At 39.1% G+C, this 24,173-nt stretch overlaps 1 protein-coding gene across 8 annotated transcripts in view; it reads right to left on the bottom strand.

Annotated features, from left to right (window-relative positions):
• WDR64 (WD repeat domain 64) overlaps window positions 1-19,930 on the bottom strand; it is a 160,717-nt gene extending 140,787 nt beyond the window's left edge. For 5 of the 8 annotated variants that reach the window (XR_008649761.1, XM_063613472.1, XM_055235195.2 and 2 more), the window contains exons 1-3: window positions 19,617-19,930; window positions 11,597-11,727; window positions 1,067-1,169 (exon numbers count right to left, since the gene is read on the bottom strand). Coding sequence is in view for 5 of the 8 variants with exons in the window: in XM_063613472.1 (XP_063469542.1) it covers window positions 1,067-1,169; window positions 11,597-11,727; window positions 19,617-19,761 (379 nt within the window). In the remaining 3 variants the exon portion in view is untranslated. Of the gene's footprint in view, window positions 1-1,066; window positions 1,170-11,561; window positions 11,729-19,616 lie in introns of those variants that run through there. The other 3 variants (XM_055235196.2, XM_055235199.2, XM_055235200.2) reach the window with 3 other exon arrangements.
• Window positions 19,931-24,173: the final 4,243 nt, after the last annotated feature.

Raw genomic sequence — 24,173 nt, 5'->3', positions numbered from 1 at the left:
GACTAAGGAAGAGTCAAGGATGAAGGTGGGTTTGGCTCACAAAGCATTCCAGGTGCTTTGTTTGTTTGTTTGAGACAGAGTCTCGCTCTGTCACCCAGGCTGGAGTGCAGTGGTACCATCTCAGCTCACTGCAACCTCCACCTCTGGAGTTCAGGCGATTCTTCTGCCTCAGCCTCCCAAGCAGCTGGGACTGCAGGTGGGCACCACCATGGCTGGCTAATTTTTGTATTTTTAGTAGAGACAGGGTTTCATCATGTTGGCCAGGCTGGTCTCGAACTCCTGACCTCAGGTGATCCACCCACCTTGACCTCCTCAAAGTGCCAGGATTACAGGCGTGACCCACTGTGCCCAGCCTCCCGGTACTTTTTTAAAAGACATCACATTTGACCTTCATCTCAGAATACAGGAGGAAATGCTGGAAGAAGGAGGAGGTTTGAAGGTTTGTCTTCCCTCTTCCTGATCTCCTCCCACCATGGAGGGAAGAAGAGGAAGAAACCCCAAGGTGTTAAGAGTGGAGAGCGACGGGAGGTCCTGGGTCCCAGGCTCAAAGTTGAAAATGAAGAACACATACATTAGAGACTTCCCAGACTGGGACAATGCCCCTCCATGACTGGCCCAAGCTCTCAAGAGATGTCAGGTTAAACTTCTTTAAGATAATCCCGGGTAGATGAGAGTGAATGGAAGAGTCACATTTAGTGAAAACTCAAAAACTTAATTTTAAGAATACTTTAAAAGAAACATGACTTCTTTTACTGGAGCATGCATTATTGTGACATCATTGCAGAGAGGTTTAACTGGAAGTCTGAGCCTTTTCAGGAAAATGTGAATTTTCTCCCATCACATTCTCTATTTAGTGTCCTTCAAAGCAATTATAATATTTCCATTTCAACAGTAGCAGAGTTTCTTGATACTGCATATGAAACTCTCACCACCCCCGACACCCAGTGATAAAGTATTGAACAAATACATAAAATGAAAAGTGATTCTATGGAAACATATAGTTCCAATATTCTTGAGGAAAATATTAAAACTCTTACTAATTCGGAAGAGAAAACTAAAATGTCACCTGAAATTAAAATTCGCCGTTTTCTAGACACAAAGAAAACCAAATTTTCTTCATCCAACTGGGAAGCAATAGGATCTTCTTCAGAGGAGAAGTATCCAAAGATCTGAAATCCCAAACAGCACATATAAATATGCATCATGCCTCAGAATTAGCTATAAAGTAGCAGATTTCATGTTGGCTGAATTTAAAGTCTAATTAGGATTAACAGCCAGCACCTTGCTTTGTGAATGTCAGGGGGTTCCCTATACCAGGAGACAGTTTAATACAGCGGTCCCCAACCTTCTTGACACCAGGCACCAGTTTCATGGAAGACACTTTTTCCATGGACCAGGGCAGGGGATGGTTTCGGGATGAAGCTCTTCCACCTCAGATCATCAGGCACTAGATTCTCATAAGGAACACGCAATCTAGATCCCTTGCATGCACAGTTCACAACAGGGTTCACACTTCTATGAGAATCTAATGCCACTGCTGATGTGAGAGGAGGCGGAGCTCAGGCAGTGACGCTCACTCCCCCGCTAATCACCTCCTGCTGTGCGGCCCAATTCCTAACAGGCCACGGACTGGTGGGGTTGAGGACTCCTGGTTTAATATATTCAACAAACTGTATACTGATAATGCATGATTTTTGAGCAGTTACTGATTTTTCTTTTCAATAGAACTGACGCTCAGACTGATAGGTCTATTCGGAGCTGGCAATTATTTGGAAATCAAATCAGTTTTCATCATGCAGGGCCCCACTAAGACCTTTGACACTTGAGTTTGGCCACTCTCAAATGACTATCTTACCCATTTTCCATGAATTTTTCGGGGCTAGATTTTTTTTTTCTTTATCCCTGTTAGGGGGAGTTTTTATCCCTGTTGGTGGGAATTTAAGAGTTTAAGTGTTCCAAATCCTACTCTCTAGGCATTGCATGAGAGTAAATTATTATGAAAAAAAAAATTGTGAGGAAGAAAAGAGCTCTTGTGAATAAACTGTCAAATTATATAACTCTGAAAAATGAAGAAAATAAGATAGCTGTACTTTGTCTTTTTAACCAACAGAAATAAAATTCTTATAAATTAGTGAGCAAACTTAAAAATAAATATGTATTTAAATTTTTTAATTAATAAAATGTTTATAAAAGTCATATAATTAGTATATCAGTATTTCTCATAAAGTTGAATGCACGAAGTGAACTGAGGAGTCCTTTTGAAATTTCAGTGTAGATACTAGCCACCCGGGTATCTTGTTAAAATGCAGATTTGGCTTCAGTAGGTCTGGAGCGGGTCTGAGAATCTGCATTTCTAACAAGCTTTTCATGAGAGACTACTTTGAGTTTAAAGGAACTAGTGACTGAATGACTGAATTGGAAATAAATCAAAACCAGCAATGTGCCAGTTTGTTTTAATAATATTGATTTAGTTGCTAGATGATGGCTTAACATTATATTAATATTTTAATATATGTCCTGTCATCAGTTGCTTCACAAATGTTACTACTTCTTCATTTACATTCCCCCACATTCAAACCTCCCAACATCCAATTGCCCTAATTATTCCCCACAGTTAGATTCCCTTCTGTGGGAAAATCAGGCTCATCGAGACTTGATTGTATTTTCCCTTTTTCCCACCAGCAAAATTAGCACTCAATAAAAGCTTAACTTATTATCTTCTCAGAAATCATTGCTCATTTTTTATGGGTGCAAAACCCTCTAGGTTTAATTTCTAATTCCCTCTGAAGGACAGAGAAAAGGAAAATTAATAGATCTATGTTGTAGTGGACAGGAAGGTTTTGTTACTGCAATCTTTGTCATCATTCACAGATGCACTATTCAGTTAACAATTATGTATCAATCTGTACCTCAGCCCTGTGTCATTGGAACCCACAATACCACTTTATGGCAAAGAGCACGTGCGGTTGAGTCAGGTGGTCCAGGGTCAGGGTTCAGACTGTACAACGAATTGATAGTAATTACTTGGAAAAATACCTTCACCTTCTGAAGTCTTAACTTCCTCATCAGTAGAATAAAAGAACAAACTTCTGAATTTTGTTTTTGTTTTGTTTTATTGAGGTTTAAATGACATAATAGATGGCATCATGTCATGTCAAAATGAGCATTTTGCACCATGCCCAGCATATAGTAATCGTTTTAAAACATTAGCTATTGTTATCATTGGAAAGCCTACATTGAGAAGGCCTCATGGGAGAGAGAAAAATAAATGATATGTTATATCCAGACCACAGCCTCTAATGAGAACAGTAGGCTGTCTTTAAGGGTAGTGGTTTTGTTTTGTTTTGTTTTGTTTTGTTTTTTGACGGAGTCCTGCCCTGTCCCCCAGGCTGGAGTGCAGTGGTGTGATCTCAACTCACTGCAATCTCCGCCTCCTGGGTTCAAGCAATTCTCCTGCCCGAGTAGCTGGGACTATAGGGCTGCGCTATCACACCTGACTAATTTTTGTATTTTTAGTAGAGATGGAGTTTCGCCATATTGGCCATGCTGGTCTTGACCTCCTGACCCTGTGATCCGCCCACCTCAGCCTCCCAAAGTGCTGGGATTACAGGTGTGAGCCACCACACCCGGCCAAGGGTAGTATTTTAAAACCATCAGTCCACTAAAGGATGAGACTGTTTTTTTCTGATAAGATTAGTCAGGTGGGCACGTGAATAAATTGACAGTGTGTGAAACTTTGCTGAGAAAGTTACATGACTCCTACAGACAATCAGACCCTGAGAGGGAAATTCCTTCCTAACCTGTCATTTCCCTGTGGTTACTGCTTCCTTTCTTACCCAGTTTAGAATTGGTGATCTGTCACCTCAATCATATATTTCCACAATCCTGCCACCATGCCCAGCTAATTTTTGTATTTTTAATAGAGATGAGGTTTCACCATATTGGACAGGCTGGTCTCGAACTCCTGACCTCGTGATCCACCCCTCCCCTCCCAGCCTCCCAAAGTGCTGGGATTACAGCATGAGCCACCACGCCCAGCCCAGAGACTGTCTTCTTTTACTTTCCCCAGAATCTTCAACATATTTCTTTCTACTGACTTTTCCTTTCAGTATTCAGACAAGTGCAGATCTCTCCCATCTTAAAAACAAAAATACAAAAACACCTTCCGAAGTCAATTACAGATAATACAGTAAAACTGCGTCCTATTTTTGCTTTTTGTCTCCTCTAGCTTCCTTCTCCAAGTGCTGCACCTCCTTACATTGCTGTTGAGTTTGAATTCCTCTTTTAGCTACATTTTGTTTTCTGTTGGTTGTAACAGCAGACATATGTTTTTTGAACTTTGACACTTTTCCTCTATGAATTGGTTTTCTATTGCTGCTGAAACAAATTACCACAACAGTAGCAATTTAAAACAACAATGGTTTCAACTTATTGGCTCTCAGTTCAGTAGGTTAGAAGTTCAGTATGGCTCTCATTTTCCTAATATGAAGGTGTCAGTAGAGATGTATTCTTTGCTGGAGACTTTCAGGAAAGAATCTACTTCCAAGCTCATTGGGATGGTTGGTCTGAAGGCCTGTTCCGGGCTGGCTGTCAGCTTGTACTGCCCTTAGCTCCTAGAGGTCTCTATCTAGTCCTAGTACATGGGCCCTTCTATGTCTCAGCAACAGCAATGGAGCTTCAAGTCCCCCATCATGCTTGGAATCTCTCTTCTTTCTTCCTCTTCTGTTTCTAAGGACTCATATGATGAGTTTGAACCCACCTAGATAATCCAGGATAATTTTCTTATATTAAGGTTAACTGATTAGTACCTTAATTCCATCTGCAAAGCTCCTTCCCAGCAGTGTCTATGTTCATGTTTGATGGAATAACCAGGGGACAGGAATCTTGGGGAAGACGGGCACCTTCAGAATTCCGCCAGTCACACCCTCATTTTATAAACACAACTTGGTACAATTTAAAGGACTTATGCAAAGTAGACAATTGATAAATGTTGGCAGCAAATGTAACCTCAGAGAATAGTGTGAAATAATAATTTTCAGAGAATGTGTAATGATAATGGTGATGATGATTCTTTGTTTCTACATTAATGAATTCCAATGTTTATCAGAGATGAGAGAACTCCACACCATACATGCTGTCATCCAATTTGAAATTATGTCTCCTACGTCAATGATACCCATACTCAAAGAGCAGTTTACAGACAGTCGTTTAACTTTATTTTAATTTTTGTGGGGATAGTGCCAAGGCATCAAGTGTCTAACAACAGATGTGAAGAAATTCAGGAGCAATGTCCTATGCGAGGAAGTATTCAGTGCTTTAGGAATTGGTCATGGGTCCAAATCTTGGTTCTACTGTCTACTAGTCACATGACCTCAAGCAAGATCCTTAAGTTCTCTGTACTTGAGTCTTTCCCGTGTGTAAGATAAGGATAATCAGTAATAATCCCCATGTTATGCTCTGTTGTAAGGATTCACTGAGGAAGTGCATGATTAGATTACTTAGTAATGAGAAAGATTAGCACGTACTTAGATTGCACCAAGTGCCAGGTAGGAGCTCCATCAATGTCAACATTTGAGTAACTATAATTCGTAATTTTTCCAGAGACAGTACAGGAAACAGAATTAAGGTATCTTCCTTGCTAATTTAAAACTGCACGCTAAGCATTTTTGTTACTTACCCAAACAACACATCAGCTATGCATTTTATCATGCATATATTTTATAATCACATCTACAGGTAGGTAGATGGCAGACTGTGGACATATGCTCTTATGACAATAATAAATTTTGTTACTTTCACTTGTAAATAACACACTATTACAATGCTTACCAAAAAATAACTTCCAAAGGATACGAAAAATATCAAATTACTTGAATTTATTGAGAAAAATTTAGGTATTATACCAGATAAACTCCTTCAGAAGCAACAGTGAAAGTTTTACATTTTGAAAGGAAATGTCTCAAGCAAATAATGGTGTTAAAGAGCAGCAAATACCCGTTTCTCCTGTGATGAGACATAGCCTCGAGGTCTCAAATTTCTCTTTCGACCTTTTCAGTTTCAGTATAGTAATTTTGCCTGCGACAAGATTTGAGTATTTTATCACTTATATATATATTATGACTATTAGAGTGTTAATTTTATTTTAACTATGCTATTTAAAAGTCTTGCTCCATGCTTTAAGTGATTCATTTTTTAACTTCATTTTTATCTGATTATATAAGGAACATATGTTCATTGTAGAACATATGGAGAAAATAAAAAAGCCAATAGAAGAAAATAAAAACCTGCATGCAGCTTATTTTTTAACCTATCCTGGAACATTCTTTTAACATTTTTGAAGTTAGCAAATATAATTTTAGATTCATAATAATTCACTGAAAATTCACTTTTGGGAGGGAACATAATTATAGGCATTCCATATGGTGTCGTATGCCTCTTCTTTGGATTAATTTGTAGTGTGCTCCTAAAAAAATGTGTTTATAAGTTGCCCACTGGAAACCCAGACTAACATGACATTGTAAGAAAAGTAGACTGTGTCTGCGCCAGACTCTTCCATTAACTAGCTTTATAAATTTAAGGCAGTCGTATTTCTTTGATCTCTTTACATTAAATTTTTTTTCATTATAAATTGAAGGAGCAGGTCTAGATAATGTTTAGGTGAGTTATAAGATTTCATTATTCTATGAATTTCCAATTCTCCAAGTGTCTTTGCATAGAAAAATCTTGAAAAAGAAAGTTAAACTTTTGTGGCATTGCTACCACAAAGAGATTTATATTTGGAACAAGATGGGTATGTCTGTGCCTGAGTTTAAAAGAATAAATTGTGTTTTTATTACCTGATAAGATTAATATTAACTGATTAAGAAAACGCTAGGTAACCCATACTGAAATGAAGTTAGTCTCCTCGAATTGAATTTCCATTTTACAGATGATGGATCTGAAGCCCAGAAAGGTTAGGTCACAGGGCTTGAAATAGAAATGCCCCTAGGAGCATTGACACAAATAGTTTGTGAGAAAAATGACAGGACAATGAAAGAAGAGCCTTCCTGCCCCATTTTTCTTAAACCTCAAGTGATTCTTTATATACACACAGTGTGCCAGAAGCTGGCCATGAGTTTTTCTATTAAACTTGCATACAATTTATAGGAACCCAAGGGATGTAACAGAATAATGTCATATGTTTTGTTTTTTTAAAGTCTTCTTCTTCTCTCTCCTTCTCCTTCTTCATAGAGACAGGGTCTTACCATGTTGCCCAGCCTGGTCTCAAACTCCTGGGCTCAAGCCATCCTCCTGCCTTGGCCTCTCAAAGTGCTGGGATTATAGGCATTAGACACCGCACCTGGCCCCAGGATGATGTCACATGAACTTACTACATAAAGAGGGAGAAAAATCTCAGCTCCAAGACCAAAACAGACTTTCTGTCCAGCTTTAGATAAGTCAGTTAACCTTTTTGTGATTTTTCTCATCTTTATCATTTCAATAACATATCCTCCATAATCTACATTGCGTGGCTATTGTGAAGATTAAATGAGAACCTGAAAAGAAGGTTCTTGAAAAAAAGAAGACATTTTACAAATGAAGGAAGATTATGATGTTCTAACTAGAAAGAGAAAGAGGAGCAGACGTCAGAGAGAATGAGGCTTGATTTCCTCATCTGTAAAACAAACAAAAAAAATCTGATTTACTTTAGTATTTCATTCAGAGACCAAATTCTCAGTTACTGTAGAATTCCATGTAAATGGATTTATCACAGAGTGCTTTGTCTCATTTGTTGGCATTTATGGGATATCTTCAGAGCGTTGCTTTTCTCAATCTATGTGTGTAATAAAATATGAACAGACTTTTCTACCTTCCAAATGTTCGTAATTTTTTTATATTGACATGAAACATTGGTTAGATACACATTTTCATATTTTAAGTGGTCCAAAATGATTGCATTAGAAATTCATGCACATAAACCACTGAGTGTGTGAGAAATATTCATAAGAAAATAGAGAACATTGAGAAAATGTGATTCTCAAAATCACATCTATCCCAAGTTTAATGACATTGCATTCAAGTTACCTATCTATGGGGGAATATCCACAGGGTTTACAAAGTGTGATAGAGATTAGATCCTGGAACAAAAAAACAAAACAATGCATTCATGTTGTACACTTACACAATTTAGGATAAAAACAGTCATTTCTGTGTGGCTGCAAAGTAGCTGACTGTTTCACTCTTCATTTGATTTCTCAAAATCTTTGGGTGGCTAAGAGCTCTTGTTAAATACATATATGTCTTCTACTTTATTGAATCAGTATATTTAGGAAAACAAAAACAAAAACAAAAAACAAAAAAATTAGCTATGATTCCATTTGCAGTATTGCTTTTAGGCCCAGGCCGAGGGGCCTAGGCTTTTAGAGTGGCGCTGTCCAGTTGAACTTTCTGCAATGATGGACATACTCTGTAATCTGTCCTGTATAATACAATAGCCACTAGCCACATGTGAATATCGAGCACTTGAAATGTAACTAGTGCAACTGTGGAGCCGAATTTCTAACTTAATTTAAATGTAAGTAGCACATGTGGCTAGCAGCCACTTTGTTGGACAGCACAGCTTTAGAAGGCCCCACTCTAGTTTTTTCTGTGGAAGCTAATGGGCCATTGTCTACCAGGGGTCCATAACAATGCTTTTAAACCATGCTGTAGATTCCTCGAACCCCAGAATTCTCTCCCCAAAGGGGCCAAGTCTACTTTCAGGCCTGTGAAGCCTCTTATCCACCATATGAGGGTGGGTTGCACACCATTGGTGTGTACACCTCTAGCTCTGAGGGGGTGGCCAAGGGATAGTGTTTGTGGAGGTGAAGGTATGGAAGAGATTAGACATGTGGGCTGGGGTGCCCATATGTGAGCACATGGCCCCTCATGATGTAAGATGGAGCCAGTAATGGCAAAAGAAGGGACGGGGGTCAGGGCCAGCCTTCCCCTTTTCTTCATGTTTCAGTGTGAAACAGCAAGGAGCATGAGATTAAATTTTAAGTCAATTCGGGAACAGTTGGTATCTTTACAAACTGAGCCTCTCAATTATTATTCTGCTGTCTTTTTTCAATAGAGTTATCCCATGATACTTTCTCCTATTTGTTGCTTTTGTGAGTGGAATCTTTTTATTTTCTAGTTAGTTTTGGTGAGAGAGAGGGGTGGTTATTGCTGGTGTTCGTGGAAATTATTGATTCTTTCATGTATCTTTTTCGAACTCTTTTGAAACTCTCGGTTCTAATAGTTTGCCATATAATTCTGTTGGATATTCTTGGTAGAATATCCACAAATAATGAGAATTTTGTATTTTTAAATAATTGATTACATATCAATTCCATTTCTTGCCCTTTTCCCCTCTCTTTGCATTGCTTACTACCTCCAATAAAGTGTCGAAGATTAGTGGTGAATAGGCATCCTTTTCTTGTTCTTGATTTTAATGGGGTTGTGTCTAGTATTTCAGCAATAAATATGATCCTTGCTTAAATATGTTTCTGGTAAGTCTCTATGGTGGACCTATTCTAAAATGTCCTCCTCTTCCCTCCCACACACACAAGTCACACTTTTGTGTAATCTCTGTCCCTTAAATATGGTGGAAACTGTGACTTACTTCTAATTAAGAGAATATGACAAATACGATGAGCTGTTTCTCCCATGATTATGTTACATTATATAAAATTTCCTCTTATCAGACTATGGAGGGAAAAATTCTCCTGCTGGCCTTGAAGATGCAAAGTTGTGAACTGCCAGTAAAGAGGGCCACATGGTGAGGGCTGCAGGCAGCCTCTAGGACAAGAGGGACACCTGCAGCCTCCAGTCAATAAGAAGCTGAGGCCCTCAGACTTACAACAGCAAGGCATTGAATTCTGCCAACAACCTGAATGAGCTTGGGGGCAGATTCTTCCCTAGTGGAGCTTCCAAATGAGAACCCAGCTTTGCCAACACCTTGATTGCAGCTTTATGATACCCCGAGCAGAGGACCCAGTGAAGCTGTCCCAGACTCCTGATCCATGCAAACTATGATATGTATTTCTTCTCATTGCTAAATTTATGATAATTTAGTACAGTAGCAATAGAATACTATTACAGTCAGTTTCCTTTCTCAAATTAATGGAATTTTCTATTCCTATTCTGCTAAGATTATTTTTCTTTTTAAAGCAAGGATGGCTATTGAATTCTTATTAGACATCTTTTTTACTTTTAATTTTACTTTAAGGTTGGAAGTCTGCAAACATTTTTCAATGAGGGCTAGGTAGTAAATATTTTAGGCCTCCAGGCCATTCAGCCTCTATCAAAACTACGTAATTCTTCTATTGTAGCACAGAAGCAATCGTGGCCAATTTGTAAATGAGTGAGCATTGCTGTGTTCCAGTAAACTTTATTCACAACAAATGTGGCTGTCTATCCAGATTTGGCCCATAGGCCTTAGTTTGCTGACCTTGGATTGACATTAGCATATTATTTTTTCTCCCCTGACTTGTTAAATGAAGTATGTTTCTGGCTTGTCTAATATTGAACCACCCTTACTTTGCTGGGGTAAATTGTACTTGGAAATAATTTTTAATGCACTGCAGGATTCAACTTGTTAACATTTTATTTAGGAGTTTAGAATTTATATTTATAAGTAATATTGGCTTATAGTTGCCTGACATTTTGTCTATGTTCAATTCAGTGTTATTTTAGCTTCATAAAATGAGCTGGATAGCTTTTCAGCTTTTCCTACATTATAGAAACATGCATACAACATGGGAATTATATATTCCTCAAAGGCTTTGTAGAAACTTTTTTCGTTTGCAATTTTTTCCTAAAATTAATTAATTTGTTTTTTATTTGGGTGATGTGAGGGATTTGGCTATCTTTTATTTTAGGCTTCTAATTTATTATATCAGAATTTATTAACATTTTCTTTTTAGCCTGATGTGGTCAATTTTGAAATGGCTCCATATATATTTGATAGAGTTGTATTTTTCCTGTGTCTTGGGTTTAAATTCTCCTTATACATATCCATCGGCTTATAAAATGTGGTATTCAAATCCCTTAGATTTTTACTTTTTCTTTTTTCTACTATTTCTATTTATTTTTTTAAAGAACCAGATAATTTATAAAAATTATTTAATTTCTCTGTATGGATATGTGTAATTCTTTAAGAATAAATACCATGGTGATCAGAAAACTCAGGGAATATAACAGGTAGTCAATTGTAGCCTCTTCTCTTATATTAATAATTTGGATGCACTGAAAATTTGTGTACATTGAACCCATTGAAAAGAAATATCTCATATAAGGTGAAATGAAGACCATTAAAATCTTGGTTGTTGTTAGAGGTGTATAGCTCTTCCAACTGGCAGCTTGGTCTGAAAATATTTAAGAGTTGTTTATTAATATTACAGCTAAATAGTTACCTACTTTACCCACTTTCATTTGTGGGCAGTGGCCATGTCTTAATGGGTGTAGGTATTGAAACTGACACATGCCCGTTGTGATTCAACCCCTGTGGGAGTAACACTTTGTTTTAATTATTTATTCCAAACTTAGAAAAATAATACCTGGATTTCATATTATGAACATGAAATGAGTCTACCTCACACCAGTCTGCAGATGCATCCGTGTTGTTGCACAGTTTCCTGTAAAAGCGTTTCACATCTTGATTCTGCACATCTGGACCAAAGAGCTTCTGTACTGATGCATAAAACTTGTCATAACCAATTGCATCTGCATTGAAAAAAGTACAGTACATTTTCATCAAATTCCAAGGACTACCTTTTGTATTTCAGCTACATTTTTTATTTCCTAACCTTCTATTTTCTTATCTCAATCTATAAAAACCAGATTTATTTGCATTTTAAAGACCTCATCTTTGCACAATCCTAAGCAAAAAGAACAAAGCTGGAGGCATCACACTACCTGACTTCAAACTATACTACAAGGCTGGAGTAATCCAAAGCATGGTACTGGTAGAAGAAGACACACTCAGACCAATGGAACAGAATAGAGAACCCAAAAATAAGACTGCACACCTACAACCATCTGATTTTCTACAAACCTGACAAAAACAAGCAATGGGGAAAGAATTCCCTATTTAACAAATGGTGCTGGGAGGACTGGATAGCCAAATGTAGAAAATTGAAACTGGACCCCTTCCTTATACCATTTACAAAAATCAACTCAGGATGGATTAAAGACTTAAATGTAAAACCCAAAACTATAAAAACTCTAGAAGAAAATCTAGGCAATACCATTCAGGACAGAGGTACAGGCAAAGATTTCATGATAAAGATACCAAAAGCAATTGCAACAAAAGCAAAAATTGACAAATGGGATCTAATTAAACTTAAGAGCTTCTGCACAGCAAAAGAAACTATCATCGGAGTGAACAGACAACCTACAGAATGGGAGAAAATTTTTGCAATCTATCCATCTGGCAAAGGTCTAATATCCAGCATCTACAAGGAACTTAAGCAAATTTACAAGAAAAAAATGAACAACCCCATTAAAAAGTAGGCAAAGGACATGAACAAACACTTCTCAGAGAAGACATTCATGTGGCCAACAAATATATGAAAAAAAGCTCATCATCACTGGTCATTACACAAATGCAAATCAAAATCACAATGAGATAATATCTCATACCAGTCATAATGGCTACTATTGAAAAGTCAAAATACAACAGATGCTGGCAAGGTTGGGGAGAAAAAGGAAGGCTTTTACACTGTTGATGGGAGTGTAAATTAGTTCAACCATTGTGGAAGACAGTGTGGTGATTCCTCAAAGACCTAGAGGCAGAAATACCATTTGACCCAGCAATCCCATTACTGAGTATATACCCAAAGGAATAGAAATCATTGTATTATAAAGATACATGCATGCATATGCTCATTGCAGCACTGTTCCCAATAGCAAAGATATGGAATCAATACAAATGCCCATCAATGATAGACTGGATAAAGAAATTGTGGTATATATACACAATGGAATACTATGCAGCCATAAAAAGGAATGAGATCATGTCCTTTGCAGGGACATGGATGGTTCTGGAGGCCATTGTCTTTAGCAAACTAACGCAGGAACAGAAAACCAAATACCACATGTTCTCACTTACATGTAGGAGCTGAATGATGAGAACACAAGGACACATGGTGGCTAAAAACACCCAGTGGGGCCTGTCACAGGGTTGTGGGGGTGTGGAGGGAGAGCATGAGGAAGAATACCTAATGGATGTTGGGCTTGGTACCTGGTGATGGGATGATTTGTGCAGCACCACCATGGCACACGTTTATGTAACAAACCTGCACATCCTGCACACGTACCCCTGAACTTAAAAAAAAAAAAAAAAAAGATCTTGTGTTTGCAAACATAATCAGGCCTTTGGCTAAAATATTACTAAATAAGAAGAAAATATTTTACTATGGTGTTTGATACATTCTCCCTGGTTTCTGTTTAAGATATTTTAGGAGTTTTGTTCAGGAATGCAAAAATTCAAGAATGAATTGCCTTTTTCCTGTTGTAAAAAGTTTCACCATTGGAGTCTTTGGTAGAATTCATCTTGAGTGGAAGGTGGAAGTGAACAAAGAGAAATTCTTTTTTTTTTTTTTGAGACAGGATCTTGCTCTGTCACTCAGGCTGGAGTGTAGTGGCACAATCATGACTCACTGTAGCTTTTACCTCCCAGGATCAAGTGATCCTCCCAGTGCAACCCCCCAAGTAGCTGGGACTACAGGCACCCACCACCACGCCCAGCTAATATTTTATTTTTTGTAGAGACAGGGTCTCACTATGTTGCCCAGGCTGGTCTCAGACTCCTAGCTTCAAGCGATCCTCCCACTTCAGCCTCCCAAAGTGCTGGGATTACAGATGTGAGCCACTGTGCCTGGCGAGCAATTCTTAACTGGTTCTTGAACTCTATGTAAACACATACACACACACACACACACACACACACACACACACACACACACCATTGCTTGAATCTTGATTTTGTCAAATTTTGTAATTCCCTGGGGTAAGACTATTGAATCTAAGGACAGGAAGGAATTAGATGTGAGGCTTTCTCAAACTGTATAGACAAGATCAGATGGTTTTATTTAGTTAAAAATATAATGAGTATCTCTTAGGTGTAAGAACTGAGCCAGACATTGGGCTTAGAATAGAAAATTAGATAAGCAAGATCCCTGCCCTCAGGGAGCCTATATTATAGCGGGAAATCAGAAAAGTAACAAGTGAACAAACTATTTACAGATTGTGACAGGCAAGGCTAATTAATAAAGATAGATGTTACATGAGTGGTTACCTGTGTATAAGGTGAAAAGCAGTATTGCTGCAAAAGGGCATGAGGGAACTTTCTGGGACTCTAGAAATGTTCCCTGTCTTGATCTGGATGGTGGCTAAAGGTGTGTTTACCAAGGTTCAAATTTACAGGGCTACCTACTTAAGAAGAGTACATTTTACGGGCTTTATTATACGTATGTCAAGCTCAGTAACAAAGTTAAAATAAACAAGTTGTTGTAGAATAAGCACAAAAAAGGAAAGCAGTAGGGAGCTGTGATAGAATTGTATGGCAGTGGCAAGTAGGGGTAGACCTCAGGGAAGGCCTCTTTAAGGAGGTGGGTAAAAAGTTAAGCTGAGACCTGATGAGCAAAAAAAGAGTCAGCCACATAGAAAGCTAGACAAGAGCCTTTTAGGCAGAGGCTGATCAACATGAAGGCCTGTTGCTGCACAGGCTTGGCATGTTCCAAGAAGGTCAGTAGGTATGAAGTACCTGCAGTGAGGACTGCGGAAAGTGCTGTGAGGTGAGACCAGGTGCGAAGGAGGAAAGAGCTAGAGTCAGAAGCGGGTATTTTCTTTTAAGCATGATGGTAAGATGTCGTTGGGGTGTTTTATAGGGTGAAATGATATAATATGCCTTTAAAAAAATTTAAAGCACACTTGCTGCTGCTAGGAGGCCAGATGGAAAGACGTAAAACTAGTGGAGGGCAATTGCATTAGTGTAGGCTTCAGAAAATGGAGGTTTGGGCCAGGGTAACACTGAGGGTGATTGCACATCCTGGGCTGCCATGGAAAGTCTCATTTATGCCTCTTTTTAAAATTATTAATAACATTCCCTTTCAGTCTTGAAAGTGTCCCCAGTTGGATGGTAAGTGGCACCCTAGGATACAGGCACCCTAGAGATAGTAGTGGAGATGGTAAGATATGGTTGGAAGTAGTAGAATTATAAAGATATGCTAGTGGGTTGGAAGTTTTGGGGGCAGAAGTGGTAAGCGAAGGAAAGGCAGAAATCTAGAGCAGTGGTTCTTATCCAGGGGAGATTTTGCACCTCACCTCCATCTCCAGACACACACACACACACACACACAACATTTGGCAAAGACTGGAGACATTTTTGACTGACACAACTAGGAGTAGGTGTGCTACTGGCATCTAGAGGGTAGAGGCCAAGGATGCTGCTTAACATCCTACAATGCACAAGACAGCCCCCACCCTACCCCCCTCAACTCCACACACGCACAAATATACAAATAATTATTTAGCCAAAGCATCAATAGCGCCAAGGTTAAGATACCTGGTTCTAGAATGACACTCAGGTTTCCAGTTTCAAAACTCAGCAAATGTTGATCTATTTACCAAAAAGCAGGGCAATGGGAAAAAGATTGTTGGGGAAAATAAAGCACTCTATTTTGGTAATATTGAGTCAGAAATTCTTATGAGGCATCTAAACAGTTACTTAGCTGTTTTATATTTATTTACACCAACTGGTACAAGATATGAGTTTCATTGTAAATATCACTGGATGAGGATAATGAGACTTTTTTGTCCTGGGATAAAATTAATTCCACCAGGTCATTCACAAGATCGAAGAGCATTACTTTTGAACAAATTCCTTCAATCTACTTGATATCATTTTTGAGGTAGACCCTGTTCCATTAAAAACATTCTCTCTAATTCTTAGTTCCTTGCCTGTAATAGTGAGAGGTAGACCTTATTTTCCAATATTTGTTAATAAATATGAATTTGTGCCAGACAGTATTAACAGCCTGACAAAAGTTAAGATTACATTTCTCCCTTCTCCTCACTCTTTTTAGGCCACTTGAAAGTAACAAGTTTACCACTAGAAGGTAACTTGTCTAGCAGTATGTAGTTTTCATCAAATCTTAAAAACTATAGAGAAAGGAAATTTTCAGTGTGGCTTTGTGATTATAAGTTTCTTAATGAGAGCAAGGTCAACTTGTGCATTTAGAACACATTGAAGGAGTACCTTCTGGACACCAGACCCTGTGCCAGCCTGAGGTTCAGAAAGCCTTCAAAACAACCGCAGGCCAATGGTGGAGGATAAGGGGCAGGAATGAATGAACACATTAATATCAATTTCAGCAGGTTAAATGCAGCAGGTAAATTCCCCGAGATGGCAATAAAGTGCATTAACAGTGCTGAGGATGGCTTTGCTTAGGGAAAGTTCAGAAGTTTTTACAAAGAGGTGACATTTGATTTGGGTCTTGAAAGATGAGCAAGAGTTTACAGGCACCAAAAAAAAAAAAAAAGGCACTCCATATTGGGGAATGACATGCGCAAAATCAGAGTCATTAAGAGCATGTTTGGAAATGCCAAAAAGTTTGTTTTAGGGCAGAAGGTGCATGAAGGGAAATGCCAGGAGTTGAGACTAAAAAGCTGGGCTGAGGCAAGCTGTGAATGGCCTTGCATGCTTTGTTAGTATATATGGATTTTAGAGGTGAGCTAAAAAACCAGGAATATGGCAGATCAATAATTTTTAAAATGAAAAATTCTTGGCAGAAGTATAGAGAAATGATTAACTCGGCAAAAAGACTATTTTTTGGGGGGTGAGGGGGACAGAGTCTCACTCTGTAGCCCAGGCTGGAGTTCAGTGGTGCGTTCTTGGCTCACTGCAACCTCTGCCTCCCGGGTCCTGGTTCAAGCAATTCTCCTGGCTCAGCCTCCCGAGTAGCTGGGATTACAGGCACATGTCACCATGCCCAGCTAATTTTTGCATTTTTAGTAGAGACAAGGTTTCATCATGTTGGCAAGGCTGGTCTTAATCTCCTGACTTCGTGATCCGCCCGCCTCGGCCTCCGAAAGTGCTGAGATTACAGGCGTGAGCCACCGCGCCTGGCCAAGAAGACTATTACAGTAATAGGCTGTTGTAATAAGCCAAGAGATAGATACCATGACATAGTGAAAGGTTACAGAGGTTGAGTATCCATTATCCAAAATACTTGGAACTAGAAGTGTTTCAGATTATGGATTTTTTTTCAGATTTTCGGATATTTACATATACTGTACATAGTGAGATGTCTTGGGAATAGGACACAAGTTTAAACACAAAATTTATTTACACTTAATATACACCTTATACATATAGCCTGGAGGTAATTTTATACAATAGTTTTAATAATTCTGTGCATGAAACAAAGTTTGTGTGCATTGAATCACCAGAAGGCAAATATTAATATGCCCCTATCTCATGTCAGCTCTCAAAAAGTTTTGAATTTTGGAGCATTTTAGATTTTGGATTTTTGGATTAGGGATGCTCAGCCTATACCAAGATATCTGGCTTAAGAAACTAGTTAGATGGTAGCTATGCTCTAAGACTGAGAGAGAACACAGTAGGCAAAGCTCAAGGAGAAAAAGAAGCAAAGAAAGAATTGAGACAGGGGAAAAATAAGAATGATACGATGAAAGACGCAGGACAAGTAAGTTTCTTGAAGGAGAGGCAGCTAACAATGTTAATCTAGTGCAATGGCCAAGTAGGCTGGAAAATGAAAACAATTTATTGAATTTGGCAACTATATTAGGTTATCAGATAGCTTGGTTAGAGCATTTTCAGCAAAGTGATCAGAGAAGCCAGACCTGAGTAGATTGAAAGTTAAGTGGTGATATTGTCAGGAAATTCAGTGGAGAAGGAAAGGAGAGGCATACAGTGGTAGCTAAAAGAAAAGAGAAAGTCAAGGTCATGGTGCTTGAGTATATTTTTAGACTGAGAGGACAAATCCATTAGAAAAGGAGATTTTGAAGCTGCTGCAGCAAACCGATAGCCTTGAAGGGGAGGAGAAATAGAAAGGACAGCTGCTGCTTTCAGTGATTCAGAAGTGGAAAAAGGGGGTTTGAGAAAATTCTTGTCTTTTGACTTTGCTTTCTTTTATGACATAGAAAACTTGGCTGAGAGAAGCAGACATCCCACAGAGAATTCAGAAAAAGTGTCAAGGGTTTGAAAAACCAATTAGAGAGAGGTAAAACAAACTGACTAGGAAAAAATGCAAGTTTCATTGAGTAGTTTAGAAAGCCCAGTCAAGTTCCCAATCACCGAAAAAGCATATCCAAAAGGTCCAAGTCTTAGCTTTAACACTTAGAAGTTGGCTGACTTTGGCTGGGCGCGGTGGCTCATGCCTGTAATCCCAGCACGTTGGGAGGCCATGGCAGGTGGATCACTTGAGGTCGAGAATTCAAGACCAGCCTGGCCAACATGGTAAAACCCCATCTCTACTAAAAATACAAAAAATTAGCCAGGCGTGGTGGTGGGCACCTGTAATCCCAGCTACTTGGGAGGCTGAGGCAGGAGAATCGCTTGAACCTGGGAGGCAGAGGTTGCAGAGAGCTGAGACCACACCATTTCACTCCAGCCTGGGCAACAAGAATGAAACTCCGCCTCAAAAAATAAAAAAAAGAAGAGAAAAAAAAGAAAAGAAAAGAAGTTGGGTAACTTGGGCAAGTGATTTATCTTCAGCTCCCATTTTTTCCACAAATAAAATGAACATAATGACATTGATTAACATGACTATAAATTATTAAATACAATTCAATTAATACCAGTTTGGGTTTGAACACCCAAAGTCAAGATTTTCACTTACAAATTACTATGCAGCCTGGCACACTCAGAGGCTGGCTATACTATCCCTTTAGCAATTATATGGGCTCTGCTCCTTTCATTGCAACAGCAGGGTTTGTTCTGTTAGTGTTTCACTCTGCCATGTAGCTTTATTTTTCACAGCTGTCCTCAATACGCCAAAGCTGTACACTACACCACTCCCCTTGAATCTCGTCTATGCACTGGCATCTCTGCTGCAAATCCTCCTGTAAGACCACTGTCCACCATATTCTCCTTAGCTTGCATCCTCAAGATCATTCCTGCCTAGAGATATGGAGAGTGGCCAAGACAATGGAATCATGGTGAGGCAGGAAGCTGCACTTCTTATGAAAGTCTTTATGGTCTCATGATATCTTTAGGCTAAGAAAGAGCAGTGCTATACACTACTGAGCATCCCAGGGCAACCAGTGAGCCATCAAATGGCAGCGTCTACAGAAGAACACTGGACGTCATTTAATCCAATCCCATAGTTTTACAATCGAAGCAACTTAGGTTCAGAGAAGTAAAAACAAAACAAAACGAAAACAAAAACAAAACAAAGCAAAACAAAAGCTTCCTCATGTCCGCTTTGTTATTTAGGGACACAGAAAGAACAAGAACTCAGGTCTTCATGCCCTTTCAGCACCCATTCTTTCACATTAAACTCTGATGCTTCTCTCTGATGGCTTAAAACATTTTCCATTTCTAACCAACAGACCCAATTGGACTATCGTGTAATCACTGATCTTACCTTCTTTATGGATAAATAAGCCTGCTCTTTCATCTCTTTTCTGGGCTGCTATTTGTTCAACCAATTTTTCAAATCTTTTCAAAGCCTTTTTGAAATTGCTGATCTGAAGTGCCGTGTTGAGACGCTTTTCCTTCCTGATATCCATAGGGTCATAGGGGATCTTTTACTTCTGTACAGAAAGAACACTGCAAGTTTACCAATTTGGAAAACTTTCCAGTTGTTACAATGCCTCCCTGCTGTCTCAGTTTTTGCCCTAGGTCTAATTCCTTTGATCTTAAAATCCCATACTGCAGGTAGGAGTAAGAGTTGCCACGAGGATGTTAGCAGGGAGGAAAGCTGATTTAGGTCTGATGCATTTCATATAGACAAACATTTCAGTAAAAATCCTGACCTCACAATGTTATCAGTGTACTTCATAGGGTCCTCATTGCATCATAATATCTCTGTAACATCCTACATCCTTCATAAGGAGGAGATTGAGATTTTTTTCCCCACAGACTGTGTGTGTGTGTGTGTGTGCGCATGCACGTGTGTGTTGTGTATACTGCTTGAGAGGGAAAAGAAATGAGTAAATACCAAGTAAGAAAACTGGGTAATATTTTCTCCCTCTTGTATCTCTTTTTACCTCAAACCTTTTGCCTTTGCCTTCCTCACAATATCACAGAAAGTAAAGTTTGGCTGGGCACGGTGGCTCACGCTTGTAATCCCAGCACTTTGGTAGGCCAAGGTGAGTGGACCACCTGAGGTTAGGAGTTCAAGACCAGCCTGGCCAACATGGTGAAACCCCGTCTCTACTAAAAATACAAAAATTAGCTGGATGTGGTGGCGGGCACCTGTGATCTCAGCTACTCAGGAGGCTGAGGCAGAAGAATCACTTGAACCTGGGAGTCAGAGGTTACAGTGAGCTGAGATCACACCACTGCACTCCAGCCTGGGTGAGACAGTGAGACTCCTTCTCAAAAAAAAAAAAAAGTAATATTCATACTTATTCTTGCCACTATACTGGATATGGAAATCGAACTTCTAAAGATGAAATGTATTTCAACACCTGTCATTTCTACCACAAACATTTTTAGAGGTCATAGGGAATACAAATGCTCTTCTTCCTTTGTGCATTGTCCTTCGATTGAAATAATAAAGTGAGCCAAGGATGAGGAAGGAGTGGCTTCCGATTATGAGGACAGCTTTTCAAGGTAAGGGGTCAGTTGAATTAGAAGAGGCCTTTCTGCACATCTCCTTCCCAGTCATTGCAATCTCCAATCCGATTTAGTCCAATTGCTATTGACTCCAGTTTTCCAATTTTCAACTTTTTATGGGAAGGAGAAGTTGTTTAATGTTTCTCAACGATTAGTTAACTTCCTATGGCTTAGGTGAGTTAGATAAATTTCCTACCCCTTGGTAGTCCATCTTTTAAAACATTCTTCAAGAACTTGCATTCAGAGATGAAGCAGATGGCATTTCAGAGCACCTCCAATTCCAGTACTGTCTTCTTGGTGTCCACCTCTAACTATCTGTTAGGAGAGCGCAGTAAGGTTTTATTTAAAGAAAAATCCCCCAACCCCATTTGTTTCTCCTCCTTTTTCCTTTAAAGCTTTCAAACCACTGTACAGTGACGTCTGGAGAACCACTCTTCCTACAATTCTAACACATTCACCATTAATTCATCTAGGAAATATTTACTCAATACACACTTCATGCTAGAGGCTGTTTTAGACACTAAGGATACAGCAGTGAATAAAATAGCTTCTCAAGTTTATAGACTAATGCAGAAGACAGACAAACAAATAAATAATGTATCAGTGGGCAATTGTGCTACAAAGAGAGAGGAATTTTGTGTGTATTAGGGTGGGGGGTAAAAATCAAAGTAAAAGAAGTAGGGAGCTCAGGGAATTCCCCATTAATAGAAAGATTTCTGGGCAGAAACCTGGAAGAAGTGAGGTAGCAAGTCATGTGGATAAATGGCAGAAGGATGTTCTAGGGACCGTAGGCGTAAAGTCCTGAGATCAGTGTGTGCTTCACATATCTGAGAAACAACAGAGGCCAGTGTGACTGAGGTGGCATGGGATGAGACAGAGAGGTAGAGAGAGAAGGCAAGAGAGTCAGGGGGTGGCGTCCAGATCACATAGGATCTTATAGGCTGTTTTAGGACTTTGGCTTTTACTCTGAGATGGGAAGTTTTTGAGCAGAACAGTGACATGATCTGACGTGCATTTGAAAAGAATCATTCCAGCTGCTTTGAGGAGAATAAACTGAAAGGGAGAGAGGGTAGAAGCCAGGAAGGCAGTTAAGTGGAAATTTCAGTAATGCAAGTAAGAGATGACAGTGGTTTAGATTAGGGCGCTAGTGACGGAGGCTGTGCGAAGTGGTCAGATTGTGTGAAGGTAGATGTGACAGATGTGCTAATAGATCAGACGGGGGTATGAGAGCAAGAGAAGGATCAAGGATAACTCCAGGGATTCTGGCCCTAAGAAATCAAAAAGATGGAATTATCATTTACTATGTTTGGGAGGAAGCCAATAGAAGGGGCAGATTGTGGGGAGCGGGGGAAATCAGGAGTCAGTTCAGGATATGTTAAGTTTGAGAATTCTATTAGAAAAACAATTGTGGATGTTGAATAACCAGACGTAAGAGTCCAGGGTTCAGGGGAGAGCTTGGGAGTCATCAGCATTCAGATGGTATTGTATTTAAAGCCATTAGGCTGGATGAGATCACCTGGGAATCCATGCAGATAAAGAAGAAGGCAAGGTGAGGATCAAACCCTGAGCATGCCAGTGTTGGAGGGCAGAGTGATCAAGAAGAACCACTGAGTAACATGAGTGGCTAGTGAGGTATGAGGAGAACCAAGAGAAAGGATCATCCTAGAAGCCAAGAAAAAAAGCTGTTTTGAAGAGGAAAGAGCCATTGGATGGACAGTCCAGTTTATTCAATAAAGAAATTGCATAGGAGGATAAAAGGAAGGAGCAGGGGAGCTACAGATTAAAAAGGACTTTAAAGAAACACCATCCAACCACAGTGTGTGGACTGTATTTAGATCTTGACTCAACAACCAAACTTAAAAATAGTTTAAAATACGTGAGACAATTGGAAATTGGAACGCCAAGTAGATATTTGATGATACTAAGAAATTATTGTTCATTGTTTAGATTTAATAATTATATTTTATGTTATATTGTTTGTCTTAGTCCATTCCTGCTGCTATAACAAAATGCCTTGGACTGGGTAATTTATCAACAACAGAAATTTCTCCCAGTTCTGAAGGCTGGGAAGTCCAAAATTAAGCCTCCAGCAGATTCAGTATCTAGTGAGGGCCTGTTCCTCATAGATGGTGCCTTGTAGGTGTCCTCATATGGTGGAAGGGACAAACAGGTCCCCTCAAGCCTTGTCATGAAGGCACTAATCCCATTTATGGGGGTGAAACCCTCATGACCTAATGACCTCCGAAAGATTCCAACTCTTAGTACCATCACCTTGGAGTTAGGTTTCAACATATGAATTTCGGAGGGACATAAACATTTGGACCATAGCACTGTTATTTATGTGATGTTGTATTTTAGAACCATATACTGAAATATCTATGGATAAGCATTAAAGTGTGAAGGAGCAGTCAACCTTGCCAAGTACTGCTGAGGGCCTACATAAGATGACTGAAAATTAACCATTGGAATGTGGATGCTAGTGACCTTGAGAAAGGCTACCTCAGTGGAATGGTGGGCTAAACAGAGAGTAGGAGGAGGAGACGTGTTGATAGTACGTATAAATGCACATTATGGCAGAAGCTTTTGGGAACATCTTAGCTGTTATATGCAGGAGCAACTCACAGCTATTATGGTCATTTATAGAGCTACCGGATGCATTTGTACTTATATCTTCTCGGTTGCGGAAATGATGTGGCCACAGATTTAAAGAACATTGAAAATCACTCATGTTCCTACACTCTTACAAAACTATTAATTTTAGAAAATTGCCTTCTAAGCCCAGACCACATACTTTGACAATTTTAGTTTCAACAGAACTATGCACATTATTTAAATTTTAACGTACAACTTCATAAACCTGTCTCGTGTTTCTAATGTCCTTCATAAGTGTATATTTTTTCTTTTCTACCTGTTTTCTCAATGAAGTATTTCACTATTTTATTATTTTTTACATATAAATGACCATGAAAGGCAATCATTTTAAAGAGTAAGAGGCAAACACACACCTAGCTCTGTAAGCAAAGAAATGATATTGGCACTGTCAGAAAAAGACTCTAGAAAAAAGCATGCGGAGTAATTGCTGTGAGTTAGTTTGGCTTCAGCTTCCATGAATGTTATAAGGGCCCATATGAGGAAGGAGTGCTACTATGACATAAGGCCCATGGCTGGGTCCTCAGCTGGTCTGTTGTGTAGGCCTGGTACCAGTCATCTGGCAGAAATGCTGTTGGTGCAATAGGTTGCTCTGGATTTTCTGCTTCTGGGTTCATGATGGCCAACTCTAGTTTCCAGGATAAATCAATGAAGAACTCCTTTGTGGTGAAATGAGTATACTCAGCTAATGCCTATGGCAGGGGAAAAAGAG

This window comes from Symphalangus syndactylus, chromosome 19 (assembly GCF_028878055.3).
Source record: "Symphalangus syndactylus isolate Jambi chromosome 19, NHGRI_mSymSyn1-v2.1_pri, whole genome shotgun sequence".
In the NCBI taxonomy this organism is placed as follows: domain Eukaryota; kingdom Metazoa; phylum Chordata; class Mammalia; order Primates; family Hylobatidae; genus Symphalangus; species Symphalangus syndactylus.
The sequence above is the reverse complement of the archived record's forward strand: the minus strand, read 5'-3'. Positions and strand labels throughout refer to the sequence as shown.